The 13,354-nt window shown below is 51.7% G+C and overlaps 1 protein-coding gene across 1 annotated transcript; it reads right to left on the bottom strand.

Moving 5' to 3' along the window:
* Positions 1-1,622: 1,622 nt before the first annotated feature.
* FBXO40 (F-box protein 40) lies at positions 1,623-12,824 on the bottom strand. Its single transcript, XM_040422840.1, has 4 exons — positions 12,780-12,824; positions 8,333-8,379; positions 5,859-7,760; positions 1,623-2,061 (listed from the first exon to the last, which is right to left on the bottom strand). The coding sequence occupies exons 2-4, from the start codon at positions 8,333-8,335 to the stop codon at positions 1,864-1,866; spliced, it is 2,103 nt and encodes a 700-aa protein (XP_040278774.1). The 5' UTR covers positions 8,336-8,379; positions 12,780-12,824; the 3' UTR covers positions 1,623-1,863.
* Positions 12,825-13,354: the final 530 nt, after the last annotated feature.

Here is a 13,354-nt window from a genome sequence, read left to right as displayed (position 1 = left end):
ACACTGTGCCCCACAATATACAGTATACCTCTACACTGTGCCGCACAATATACAGTATACCTCTACACTGTGCCACACAATATACAGTATTCCTCTACACTATGCCACACAATATAAAGTATACCTCTACACTGTGCCACACAATATACAGTATACCTCTACACTGTGCCCCACAATATACAGTATACCTCTACACTGTGCCCCACAATATACAGTATACCGCTACACTGTGCCACACAATATACAGTATACCTCTACACTGTACCCCACAATATACAGTATACCGCTACACTGTGCCCCACAATATACAGTATACCTCTACACTGTGCCCCACAATATACAGTATACCGCTACACTGTGCCACACAATATACAGTATACCTCTACACTGTGCCCCACAATATACAGTATACCGCTACACTGTGCCACACAATATACAGTATACCGCTACACTGTGCCCCACAATATACAGTATACCGCTACACTGTGCCCCACAATATACAGTATACCGCTACACTGTGCCCCACAATATACAGTATACCGCTACACTGTGCCACACAATATACAGTATACCGCTACACTGTGCCCCACAATATACAGTATACCTCTACACTGTGCCCCACAATATACAGTTTCTTCTGTAAAAGTCATCAAGTGTCATGGGGGGGGGGGGCCCTTATTGTTTTTCGCCCCAGGCTTGTTTCTTTAGCTATGACTTAAGTTATGGTCGTTATTCTCCACCATTCTTAATAGGGGGCTTTATTGCAACATATAACTCTCTTTTAATTTAAATGCTGAGAAAGGGGTGGAACATATGTGATGTCATGATATGGGCAGATCATCTGATAAGGGGGGGGCGGCAATTTTTATCTTGCCTACGGCGGCAAAAATCCTTGCCCCGGCCCTGACTGGGAGCAAGCAGCCATGTTGTCCTTATTCTGGTCTGCAGTGATCACCGTCAGACACAAGGTGGTGCCATAGTACAACATGTGTCACCCCAGCACTGACAGCAGGAGCGGTGACAGCAGGAGCGGTGACAGCAGGAGCGGTGACAGCAGGAGCGGTGACAGCAGAAGAATTCTCCAAATGCAGAACCATCAGCCGACGTAAGGTATGTAGTGTCTGCTACATTGTTTCCTGCACTGATACATCGTATCCATCTATCAGGCCAGGAGGGAGATTTCTGCTTCTGTGTATAGCTCACATAGGATTGTATGGACTGTATACAACTGTAACAAACCCCCAGCTGTGAGAAGTGTTCAGCCCCTGGAACATATCCATTTTTTTTTTGCCACAATTTCACGGTAATCAGGGTAACGCCACTTGCAATGGGAATTGAGGGGCGGGGCTGCTGTATTCCAAGTGTATCTTTTTCTTAAGACCCGCCCTTTTCAGAAGGTAGCGGTAAGGGGTGTGGCTGCAATGTTCCTTAGGCCTCTTGCACACAAAGGTTTTTCTTTTCCATTTACGGACCGTATATGGAACCATTCATTTCAATGGGTCCACAAAAAAAACGGAATGTGCTCCTTATGCATTCCGTTTCCATTTTTCCGTTCAAAGATAGAACATGTCCTATTATTGTCGGCATAACGGACACGGAGTGTACTGTTCTATCAGGGGCCAGCTGTTCCGTTCCGCAAAAAACTGAATGCACACAGACGTCATCCGTATTTTTTGCGTATCCGTTTTTTGCGGACCGCAAAATACTGAAAAAGCCATACGGTCGTGTGCAAGAGGCGTTACAGCGGACTTTCTTATGCCACGCTTCTTGCAGTGGAGGTTGAGGGTTGGTGCTGCTGTATCCCTAGCGGATGTCTTTCTGAAGCTCCGCCCCTTGAAGTGGGGGTGTGGCCTGTGTTCATGGTCACAGCCTCCTCCTGAAGCTGAGTAGACTCTGCTTCTTCTGCTCCTTCTCAGGGCTGCACAGACTGGGGAGCTGGAACCGATCCTTCTTCACCTCCAGGGTGTTAAAGGGGCACACCTTCAGATGTTCAGACATGGAGGAGATGTCATCGAGCGTCCACTGCCGCACTGGGGAGAAGAGGCTGCTGAAATTCCAGAACTGAAAGACAGGGGGAGGGACAGCATTATGGCGGATTCTACACCTGAAGGGTTAATTACAAGGATGGTAAATCTCCTATAAATAAAGCTCAGCTGTAAGATCAAAGGTGTGTTTCAACTGTTAACCATATTCAAGATATTTGCTTGCTGTCAGTGAATATAATCTGCCAGGAGAGCTCATTCTTGAACATGTTTCTGAAGCCTCTGCTGACACCGTATTCCCGGCCTAATGAAGCTTAATAAAGTCAGTTTTAAAACAAGACCTGGATCATATCTCTAGCTGCTATACAGTCTGAGATACAGAAGATTAAAGCAATCCGACCTTGAGATGGCTACAGTCTCGGATTATACAGCCACCACTAGAGGGAGCTCACTACATACAGATTATACAGCCACCACTAGAGGGAGCTCACTACATACAGATTATACAGCCACCACTAGAGGGAGCTCACTACATACAGATTATACAACCACCACTAGAGGGAGCTCACTACATACAGATTATACAGCCACCACTAGAGGGAGCTCACTACATACAGATTATACAGCCACCACTAGAGGGAGCTCACTACATACAAATTATACAGTCACCACTAGAGGAAGCTCACTACATACAGGTTATACAGTCACCACTAAAGGGAGCTCACTGCATACAGATTATACAGTCACCACTAGAGGGAGCTCACTGCATACAGATTATACAGCCACCACTAGAGGGAGCTCACTACATACAGATTATACAGCCGCCACTAGAGGGAGCTCACTACATACAGATTATACAGCCGCCACTAGAGGGAGCTCACTACATACAGCCACCACTAGAGGAAGCTCACTACATACAGATTATACAGTCACCACTAGAGGGAGCTCACTACATACAGATTATACAGCCACCACTAGAGGGAGCTCACTACATACAGATTATACAGCCACCACTAGAGGGAGCTCACTACATACAGATTATACGGCCACCACTAGAGGGAGCTCACTACATACAGATTATACGGCCACCACTAGAGGGAGCTCACTACATACAAATTATACGGCCACCACTAGGGGGAGCTCACTATATACAGATTATACAACCACCACTAGAGGGAGCTCACTACATACAGATTATACAGCCACCACTAGGGGGAGCTCACTACATACAGATTATACAGCCACCACTAGAGGGAGCTCACTGCATACAGATTATACGGCCACCACTAGGGGGAGCTCACTGCATACAGATTATACAGCCACCACTAGAGGGAGCTCACTACATACAGATTATACAGCCACCACTAGAGGGAGCTCACTACATACAGATTATACAGCCACCACTAGAGGGAGCTCACTACATACAGATTATACAGCCACCACTAGAGGGAGCTCACTACATACAGATTATACAGTCACCACTAGAGGGAGCTCACTACATACAGATTATAAAGCCACCACTAGGGGGAGCTCACTACATACAGATTATACGGCCACCACTAGAGGGTGCTCACTATATACAGATTATACAACCACCACTAGAGGGAGCGCACTACATACAGATTATACAGTCACCACTAGAGGGAGCTCACTACATACAGATTATACAGTCACCACTAGAGGGAGCTCACTACATACAGATTATACAGTCACCACTAGAGGGAGCTCAGTACATACAGATTATACAGCCACCACTAGAGGGAGCTCACTACATACAGATTATACAGTCACCACTAGAGGGAGCTCACTACATACAGATTATACGGCCACCACTAGGGGGATCTCTCTACATACAGATTTATGTTTTTTTAAGTAGCGGGTGCAATGACTGGGATCTGCGATAGCGCAGCTCCCCGTCATTGTACCCCTCAGATGCCACGTTCATACATGATCTGAGTGTAAAAAGAGTGTAAAATTAACATTAAAAAAAAAAAAGCTTAATAAAACTTACTGCCCTAATTTGCTCGTGACGGGCCGGCCGCCATCTTGCTTGCTGTCGCGAGCAAATGGAGGTAAGCAGGATTTTTTTTTGTGTTTTACACTATTTCAGGTTAAATCGATTCGCTAACACGAAGCACGCCGAAATTCGGCTTTGTGGCGAATCAAATTTATCCCGAAATTCGGAATTGAATTCCACTTCGGTGGATTCGATTCGCTCATCTCTAGTGGAGGCAGGCAAATATTTCAGAAACCGTCCACCATTGGTGAGGGGGTTGGGGAGCCCCGACACTGTATCTGTGCACCTATAGTCTCTGACCATTGCTTTATGGCTCCAATGACGGAAGAGAATATGACTGTAAGATCTGACTACATAGGGTTTGTTTGTAGTCTGTTACCATGGAGACTCAGGAAATGTAAATTTGGCACAATTTACTCCAACAAACTGCTTATGGCTGAAACGCCATTCTTTATAAATGTGGACTTATGTTCTTCATGACGTACAGCCAGGGACGTCATGGCCATCGGCCATCATTACCAGTCAGTGGACGGGGCGGGCAGGTGATGATGTCACCAGAGAGGCTGCAATCTATTTGGCAATGGTTAGGCAGCACAACCCCGGTGTAGCCGATGCCACGCGACTGCTGCTTCGTCTCTGGTGAGAAGCCCTTCCGTCAGGGGCTACAAAGGTGGCAGGTTGGGGTGACCCGGACATTTAGTGGTAATTTACATCTGTCAGGGCTCACATGACGCTGATAAGTGGCCGTTTTTAGAATCAATTAAAGTATGTGGTGCCATTCACACAGTGGCGTAACTGTAGGGATTGCAATTGCGTCTGGGACCCTAAGCCCGGCTGGCCCACATGGCCCCCCTTGCCAGTGGCGCGGCACCCTTTCTGCCTACCCTGCCGCTACCTCTGATAGGCTTCAGGCACAGGTGGCGCGATGGCGATGAGGCCTGCACTGCATCAGTTTATTGTTTTTTTATTTTGCACCACGGTATTAGGTCACCATGGGGGGGGGGGGGGGGGGCATCTACATCTACATCTACTCAGGGCACCAAATAGGGTCACTTTGTACTGGCAAACATAAGGGGCATGTTCTTGTACTTGCACACATTATGGGGGGCAGTATGGGGACATTGGCTCTACTGGGGCGTTAAGAGAGGACACTTTTTGTACTGGGACACATTATAAGTGTGTTTAAGGCACTATTAGTGTCTAGTACACTGTTTGCTGGGCAAGGAGTTAAAAAAACATATAATACTGACCTCACCACATGCAGTCCAGGGAACACTCGCTCCACACTTGTGGCAGCAGGACCTGATGCTCCAAGCCTTGTGAGGTCACATGATCACACTGGAAGCGTCAGGTCCTGCTGCCACAAGTGTGGAGCGAGTGTTCCCGGGACTGCATGTGGTGAGGTATTTTATTTGATTTTTTTTCCCCCATTTGCTGCCACTATCGTAGGTGGGGTGCGGAGATGTGGGGTCTGGGGGCACCTCAGGCTTTGTACTTTAAATGCAGAACCAACCATATCTAAAAAAAAGATCAAACTAATCCCTTAAAAGGGGTTATCTCATGTCAACATTTACCGCTAGAATATGCCACAGATGTCAGACTGGGACCCACTTCTATCTCCAGGATGCCCCCCTCCTGAAGTAAAGGAGAGCGCTCTGAGCATTCACAGCATGGTGTCTGTTAACAGAAATAGCTATGCGACCTGTGGGCCAATTCCCCTCTCTGGAGAAGGGAGTCCTGCACGGGTCCTTACCACCCAGTGGCGATAGAGATAACCCAACCAGTTGGAGAACCCTCTCTCCAAGAGCCTAGTGGCATCAACATGCTCTGCCTCTGTGGTGTGTATCCCTCACACCTACCTTCTTTCGACATCTCCATGAACTTCCACCATGTGAATAAGTCTTCTTCTCCCACTTCAGGTGGACCATCCCCCGCTCCTGTAATAACGACGCACAGACATCTCTCATGAGTGAGGAGACCTGCGAGAGCTGACACAGGCTGAAGCTGTCCAGGAACCTAGCGATATGTTGGAGGACCTCCAGTGGCAGGTTGCTCAGGGAGTCCTTGCTCTTCCCTCGTTGGCTCCTCGATAGATTGGGTCCTACACCTTCATATAAAGTATGATCTACCAGAGGTTTTATTGCAAACGTCTTCATGTTCTTGCTGTAGATGACCTGTGACCTTGAACACGCAGCCCGAAATCTGCTCTGTACAAAGGTGCATCCCAAGTAAGAAAGCGGGCAACGCTGCTGGAACCAGCCACCCAGGCAGGACTGTATGTCAGAGTGGACATTCCTAAAATGTGATGCAAACTCGTCCCGGCGGAAGAAGAGTTCACAGGAGAAGGTAAAGGAGGAGTTGGACTTGTTGTGTCTGCTGCTCACACATTGATCTTCTATGTCCAAGTGCAGACCTAGACACCTCATGTCCTTCTCAGCTAGAAGATCTAACAAAACTGACTTGTTGGTGAAAGGATCTGCTCCAAAGTCATAGGTCTGGGTTCCTAGGTCAATGAACAAACCATCAAGGGCCTTCATCTGAGACACGCTGTGACCCCTCAGCTCCTTCTCAAGGGCCACTAGCAAAGTAGTGTAAATGGCATCAGTCAGTGGCAAGTTGTCGACCGGGACACCAAGGTCAGAGGTGTCCACCAGCTTCTGAGCTTTCTCTTTCTTGTGGCTATCATCTGCTAGCTTGGCCCTCCGGCCACAGTAGCTCGTTGGTACTTTGAAGGTGTAAACGGTCTTCACAGTTTGGGCTTCCAGCTTGCCGTAGACAAAGTCCTTCTCTTTTGGGGTGCAGGCAGACATCTGTCCAAACCGTATCAGCATGCTGCCGTGGTGGACCAGGTACATGTTGTAGCTTCCACAGTCCACCTCAGCCTTCAGTCTTTCTAGAACGCCCTCTTGCCAAGGAGCAAACCCCGTCCTCTCCATCTCCAGTTTTGCGGCTTCTTCTTGTATTTTGCCTCCGTCTGGTTCTTGTTTTTTCTCTTCATCCACTTTGGGCGAGTTGATGAGTGGTTTGCTCGTGTCAGAGGTCTTCTTGCTGCCATTCTGCCCCGCGCCGGTCTGAAGACATTCGGCTGCTTTCATCTCTTTGCTAAATATAGTGTCCCACATTTTGAATTTGTCTAAATCCAAGTCGCCCTGTCCTCGAGCCAAGGCTTCTCGCTCATACTGAGTCAGTCCCACCATCTCACCATTGCTTGGATCTACATCTCCCACATTCTCAGGATCGGACCCACCTACTGCACCGTTGTCCTGCTCCAGCTCGGACAGACCTGAGGTGATGGTGTCTTTTGGGTCCTCTGAGAGCTCTGGATAAAGTTCAGCCATTTTTAGGGAGCTGAAGAGAACCTTCTGGTCTCTCAACGTTAGGGCCACGTCCAGACTTTCTTCTCCGGCCTCCTCCTGCAGGAGATTCTTATAAAGCGTCTGGTCTTTGTCGATGGTCGGCCAGCGGTTCCAGTCCATGGAGCAGCAGACCACGCTGGCTGGACAGACCTTCAGGTGCTTTGCCTGCTTGGATCGGGACATGGAGAATGGGCAGCCAAAGCCAGAGTTCAGGCAGGGCACCCACTCGTTGGGGCACAGGAGGCGGTGTTCCTCCTCTTTGCACATGTGGAAGGTGGCACCGCAGTGCAGTCTACAGCTGATCACCACGCAGGACACGCCCGTATCGATGGGTGCGTTGCAGCGCTTGTTGTAGCAGTTCTGGCAGTGCCGGTGCTGTCCGGCCGGGGGCCGCTGGGTCCGTCCCTACATAAATGGAAAATGAGAGTAAATTTTACAAAAATACATGAAAAACTGCATCAGATAGTAACTCATGAGACCCACCATCCTCTTATGTCATTTTTCTCCTCTAGTCACAACCAAAGCAAACATTTAGAATTATGGTAATTTTGACGTCACCTGCGATATTGGGTGAGGTTAGGTGACACAGAGATCAGCTGATGGGTCACATGACATTACAAACAACAACCAGTAGAATTGTCACTGCAGCTTTGGATGTGACTGGAGCAGGAAGCCCAAGAACTTTACTGGGTTTCAGCTGTAAAAGGTGAAGATAAAGTGTTAAAGCCGTTTACATCTCATGATCTGGAAAAACGGCCACTTATTACACCGCCCCCTACAGACCACCGCTGCGATGGCAACAGGCAATGAGGCGAAATTCAGACGAGCGACGTGAAACTGCTGGGAGCTTCTGTGCGCAGATCTGTCACCTGAGAGCCACCCCATTGATGATAATGGCCCAGGGCTCGGAGCGGAGGGGAACATCGCTTGTCTGAATGACCCCCGATCACTGAGGAGATGATGGGTGTGGTACTCACCATGGTCGTTCAGTCGCTCCTCTCAGACAGAAATTATTCAGATTCAGCTGTGAATGGAGAAGTGTGCGATCAGTGACCAAGAAAAAGTGCCCCACAACATTCTCATCACAGAGGGGTATACACTATGGGGGTACAGGGGTCAGCGAGGTCCTAGCACAGAGGGGTATACACTATGGGGGTACAGGGGTCATAGCACAGAGGAATACATACTATGGGGGTACAGGGGTCACCGAGGTCATAGCACAGAGGGGTATACACTATGGGGGTACAGGGGTCACCGAGGTCATAGCACAGAGGGGTATACACTATGGGGGTACAGGGGTCACCGAGGTCATAGCACAGAGGGGTATACACTATGGGGGTACAGGGGTCACCGAGGTCATAGCACAGAGGGGTATACACTATGGGGGTACAGGGGTCACCGAGGTCATAGCACAGAGGGGTATACACTATGGGGGTACAGGGGTCAGCGAGGTCATAGCACAGAGGGATACACACTATGGGGGTACAGGGGTCACCGAGGTCATAGCACAGAGGGGTATACACTATGGGGGTACAGGGGTCACTGAGGTCATAGCACAGAGGGGTATACACTATGGGGGTACAGGGGTCATAGCACAGAGGGGTATACACTATGGGGGTACAGGGGTCACCGAGGTCATAGCACAGAAGGGTATACACTATGGGGGTACAGGGGTTACCGAGGTCATAGCACAGAGGGGTATACACTATGGGGGTACAGGAGTCATAGCAGAGGGGTATACACTATGGTGGTACAGGGGTCACCGAGGTCATAGCACAGAGGGGTATACACTATGGGGGTACAGGGGTTACCGAGGTCATAGCACAGAGGGGTATACACTATGGGGGTACAGGGGTCATAGCACAGAGGGGTATACACTATGGGGGTACAGGAGTCATAGCAGAGGGGTATACACTATGGTGGTACAGGGGTCACCGAGGTCATAGCACAGAGGGGTATACACTATGGGGGTACAGGGGTTACCGAGGTCATAGCACAAAGGGGTATAAACTATGGGGGTACAGGGGTCACCGAGGTCATAGCACAGAGGGGTATACACTATTGGGATACAGGGGTCACTGAGGTCATAGCACAGAGGGGTAAACACTATGGGGGTACAGGGGTCACTGAGGTCATAGCACAGAGAGGGTATACACTATGGGGGTACAGGGGTCACTGAGGTTATAGCACAGAGGGGTATACACTATGGGGGCACAGGGGTCACTGAGGTCCTAGCACAGAGGGATACACACTATGGGGGTACAGGGGTCACCGAGGTCATAGCACAGAGGAATACACACTATGGGGGTACAGGGGTCATCGAGGTCATAGCACAGAGGGGTATATACTATGGGGGTACAGGGGTCACCGAGGTCATAGCACAGAGGGGTATACACTATGGGGGTACAGGGGTCACCGAGGTCATAGCACAGAGGAATACACACTATGGGGGTACAGGGGTCATCGAGGTCATAGCACAGAGGGGTATACACTATGGGGGTACAGGGGTCATCAAGGTCATAGCACAGAGGGGTATACACTATGGGGGTACAGGGGTCATAGCACAGAGGAGTATACATTATGGGGGTACAGGGGTCACCAAGGTCATAGCACAGAGGGACACACTATGGGGGTACAGAGGTCACCGAGGTCATAGCACAGAGGGGTAAACACTATGGGGGTACAGGGGTCATAGCACAGAGGGGTATACACTATGGGGGTACAGGAGTCATAGCAGAGGGGTATACACTATGGGGGTACAGGGGGTCACCAAGGTCATAGCACAGAGGGACACACTATGGGGGTACAGAGGTCACCGAGGTCATAGCACAGAGGGGTATACACTATGGGGGTACAGGGGTTACCGAGGTCATAGCACAGAGAGGTATAAACTATGGGGGTACAGGGGTCACCGAGGTCATAGCACAGAGGGGTATACACTATGGGGGCACAGCGGTCACCGAGGTCCTAGCACAGAGGGGTATACACTATGGGGGTACAGGGGTCACCGAGGTCCTAGCACAGAGGGGTATACACTATGGGGGTACAGGGGTCACCGAGGTCCTAGCACAGAGGGGTATACACTATAGGGGTACAGGGGTCATAGCACAGAGGAATACACACTATGGGGGTACAGGGGTCAGCGAGGTCATAGCACAGAGGGGTATACACTATGGGGGTACAGGGGTCAGCGAGGTCATAGCACAGAGGGGTATACACTATGGGGGTACAGGGGTCAGCGAGGTCATAGCACAGAGGGGTATACAGTATGGGGGTACAGGGGTCATAGCACAGAGGGGTATACACTATGGGGGTACAGGGGCATTGTGCACAGAGTCGCTCTCTGTAGAGGGCGGTCAGGACAGAGACGCTTTGGTCTTGAGGCTTCTGTCCAGTCATCAGAAAATCAACACCAAAACCACGAGCTCAGCAAGAAATGTCCCCAGGAGAACCTGGTGCTGATCCAGTCCGCAGTGTAGAGAGGGCGTATCATCACAGGGCCTGGTTTATGTGGGGGTCACAGTATATTGGGGGGTCACACCAGTAAAATAAGGGGAACTTTATACATATTTCCCTAATATACCATGTATACAGCGGACATCTCTGCCCTCTACCGTCAGGAACCTGCAGTGTATGCTGCCCTATATAATATGACCCTGGTGCCCCCCATAGTGTGTAGCCCCGACCTCTTCCAGTAGTATGACCCCATGTGTATCTATGTACCAGTCTCTTCCCATGACCTCAGTGCCCCCCTCTCTCCCATCCTATGACCTCAGTGCCCCCCTCTCTCCCATCCTATGACCTCAGTGCCCCCCCTGTCTCCACCCGTCCTATGACCTCAGTGCCCCCCTCTCTCCCCATCCTATGACCTCAGTGCCCCCCCTCTCTCCCCGTCCTATGACCTCAGTGCCCCCCTCTCTCCCCGTCCTATGACCTCAGTGCCCCCCTCTCTCCCCGTCCTATGACCTCAGTGCCCCCCTCTCTCCCCGTCCTATGACCTCAGTGCCCCCCTCTCTCCCCGTCCTATGACCTCAGTGCCCCCCTCTCTCCCCGTCCTATGACCTCAGTGCCCCCCTCTCTCCCCGTCCTATGACCTCAGTGCCCCCCTCTCTCCCCGTCCTATGACCTCAGTGCCCCCCTCTCTCCCCGTCCTATGATCTCAGTGCCCCCCCCTCTCCCCGTCCTATGACCTCAGTGCCCCCTCTCTTCCCGTCCTATGACCTCAGTGCCCCCCTCTCTCCCCGTCCTATGACCTCAGTGCCCCCCTCTCTCCCCATCCTATGACCTCAGTGCCCCCCTCTCTCCCCATCCTATGACCTCAGTGCCCCCCTCTCTCTCCCCGTCCTATGACCTCAGTGCCCCCCTCTCTCTCCCCGTCCTATGACCTCAGTGCCCCCCTCTCTCTCCCCGTCCTATGACCTCAGTGCCCCCCTGTACCCCCTCTCCCCGTCCTATGATCTCAGTGCCCCCCCTCTCCCCCCGTCCTATGACCTCAGTGCCCCCCTCTCCCCCCGTCCTATGACCTCAGTGCCCCCCTCTCCCCCCGTCCTATGACCTCAGTGCCCCCCTCTCTCCCCATCCTATGATCTCAGTGCCCCCCTCTCTCTCCCCGTCCTATGACCTCAATGCCCCCCTGTACCCCCTCTCTCCCCGTCCTATGACCTCAGTGCCCCCCCTCTCTCCCCATCCTATGACCTCAGTGCCCCCCTGTTCCCCCTCTCCCAGTCCTATGACCTCAGTGCCCCCCTCTCTCCCAGTCCTATGACCTCAGTGCCCCCCCTCTCCCCCGTCCTATGACCTCAGTGCCCCCCTCTCTCCCCGTCCTATGACCTCAGTGCCCCCCTCTCTCCCCGTCCTATGATCTCAGTGCCCCCCTCTCTCCCCGTCCTATGATCTCAGTGCCCCCCTCTCTCCCCGTCCTATGACCTCAGTGCCCCCCTCTCTCCCCGTCCTATGACCTCAGTGCCCCCCTCTCTCCACCCGTCCTATGACCTCAGTGCCCCCCTCTCTCCACCCGTCCTATGACCTCAGTGCCCCCCTCTCTCCCCCTGTCCTATGACCTCAGTGCCCCCCTCTCTCTCCCCGTCCTATGACCTCAGTGGCCCCCCTCTCTCCCCGTCCTATGACCTCAGTGGCCCCCCTCTCTCCCCGTCCTATGTCCTCAGTGCCCCCCCTCTCTCTCCCCGTCCTATGACCTCAGTGCCCCCCCCCTCTCCCCGTCCTATGACCTCAGTGCCCCCCCCCCTCTCCCCGTCCTATGACCTCAGTGCCCCCTCTCTCCCCGTCCTATGACCTCAGTGCCCCCCTCTCTCCCCCTGTCCTATGACCTCAGTGCCCCCCTCTCTCTCCCCGTCCTATGACCTCAGTGGCCCCCCTCTCTCCCCGTCCTATGTCCTCAGTGCCCCCCTGTACCCCTCTCCTCACCTGCAGCTGGGGGTCCGGTCGCTTTGCACCCGCTCGCCGTGTGGCACAGGACGGGTCATGTGGACATTTATAAATAGCAGCGATCCGTCTCCGCTTACATGGCTGCTGCCTCTATTAACCCTCTCCTGGTCTCATGGCCGCCCACCACCGGTGTCAGGAGCAGCGTCTGCATTACTTATCACTTTGTACTTTTCTTCCATATTTTTGTTAAGTCCCAAAAGGGAAATGTGAATGGCCCCCAGTGTATGAGCACCGGGGGGGGGGGGGGGGGGCTCGGTATGTAACAGCAAACTACAAGAGCAATGCCTTCACTACAGAAAAGCAGCCCCTGCTCCATATGAGGACGGTCGCCGCCATCTCTGTAATTTTTGAACAGAAACCATAGGATCACAGGCAGTGGAGGAAGGGTTAACTGGGCTCTGGGGTTAATGTCAGATAAGCCTGCGGGTCTCGGCAGTGTTATGGGACACCCAATATGCTTTGTAGTCCAGGAGGGTGAAGGGGGTTAGCACAATTATCTGTGATGGCTAAGGGGTTAAAGATTTTATAGTTGTCATGGATACAGGGCTGACCTC

This window comes from Bufo bufo, chromosome 3 (genome assembly GCF_905171765.1).
Source record: "Bufo bufo chromosome 3, aBufBuf1.1, whole genome shotgun sequence".
In the NCBI taxonomy this organism is placed as follows: Eukaryota; Metazoa; Chordata; class Amphibia; order Anura; family Bufonidae; genus Bufo; species Bufo bufo.
This window is presented reverse-complemented; position numbering and strand designations above follow the sequence as displayed.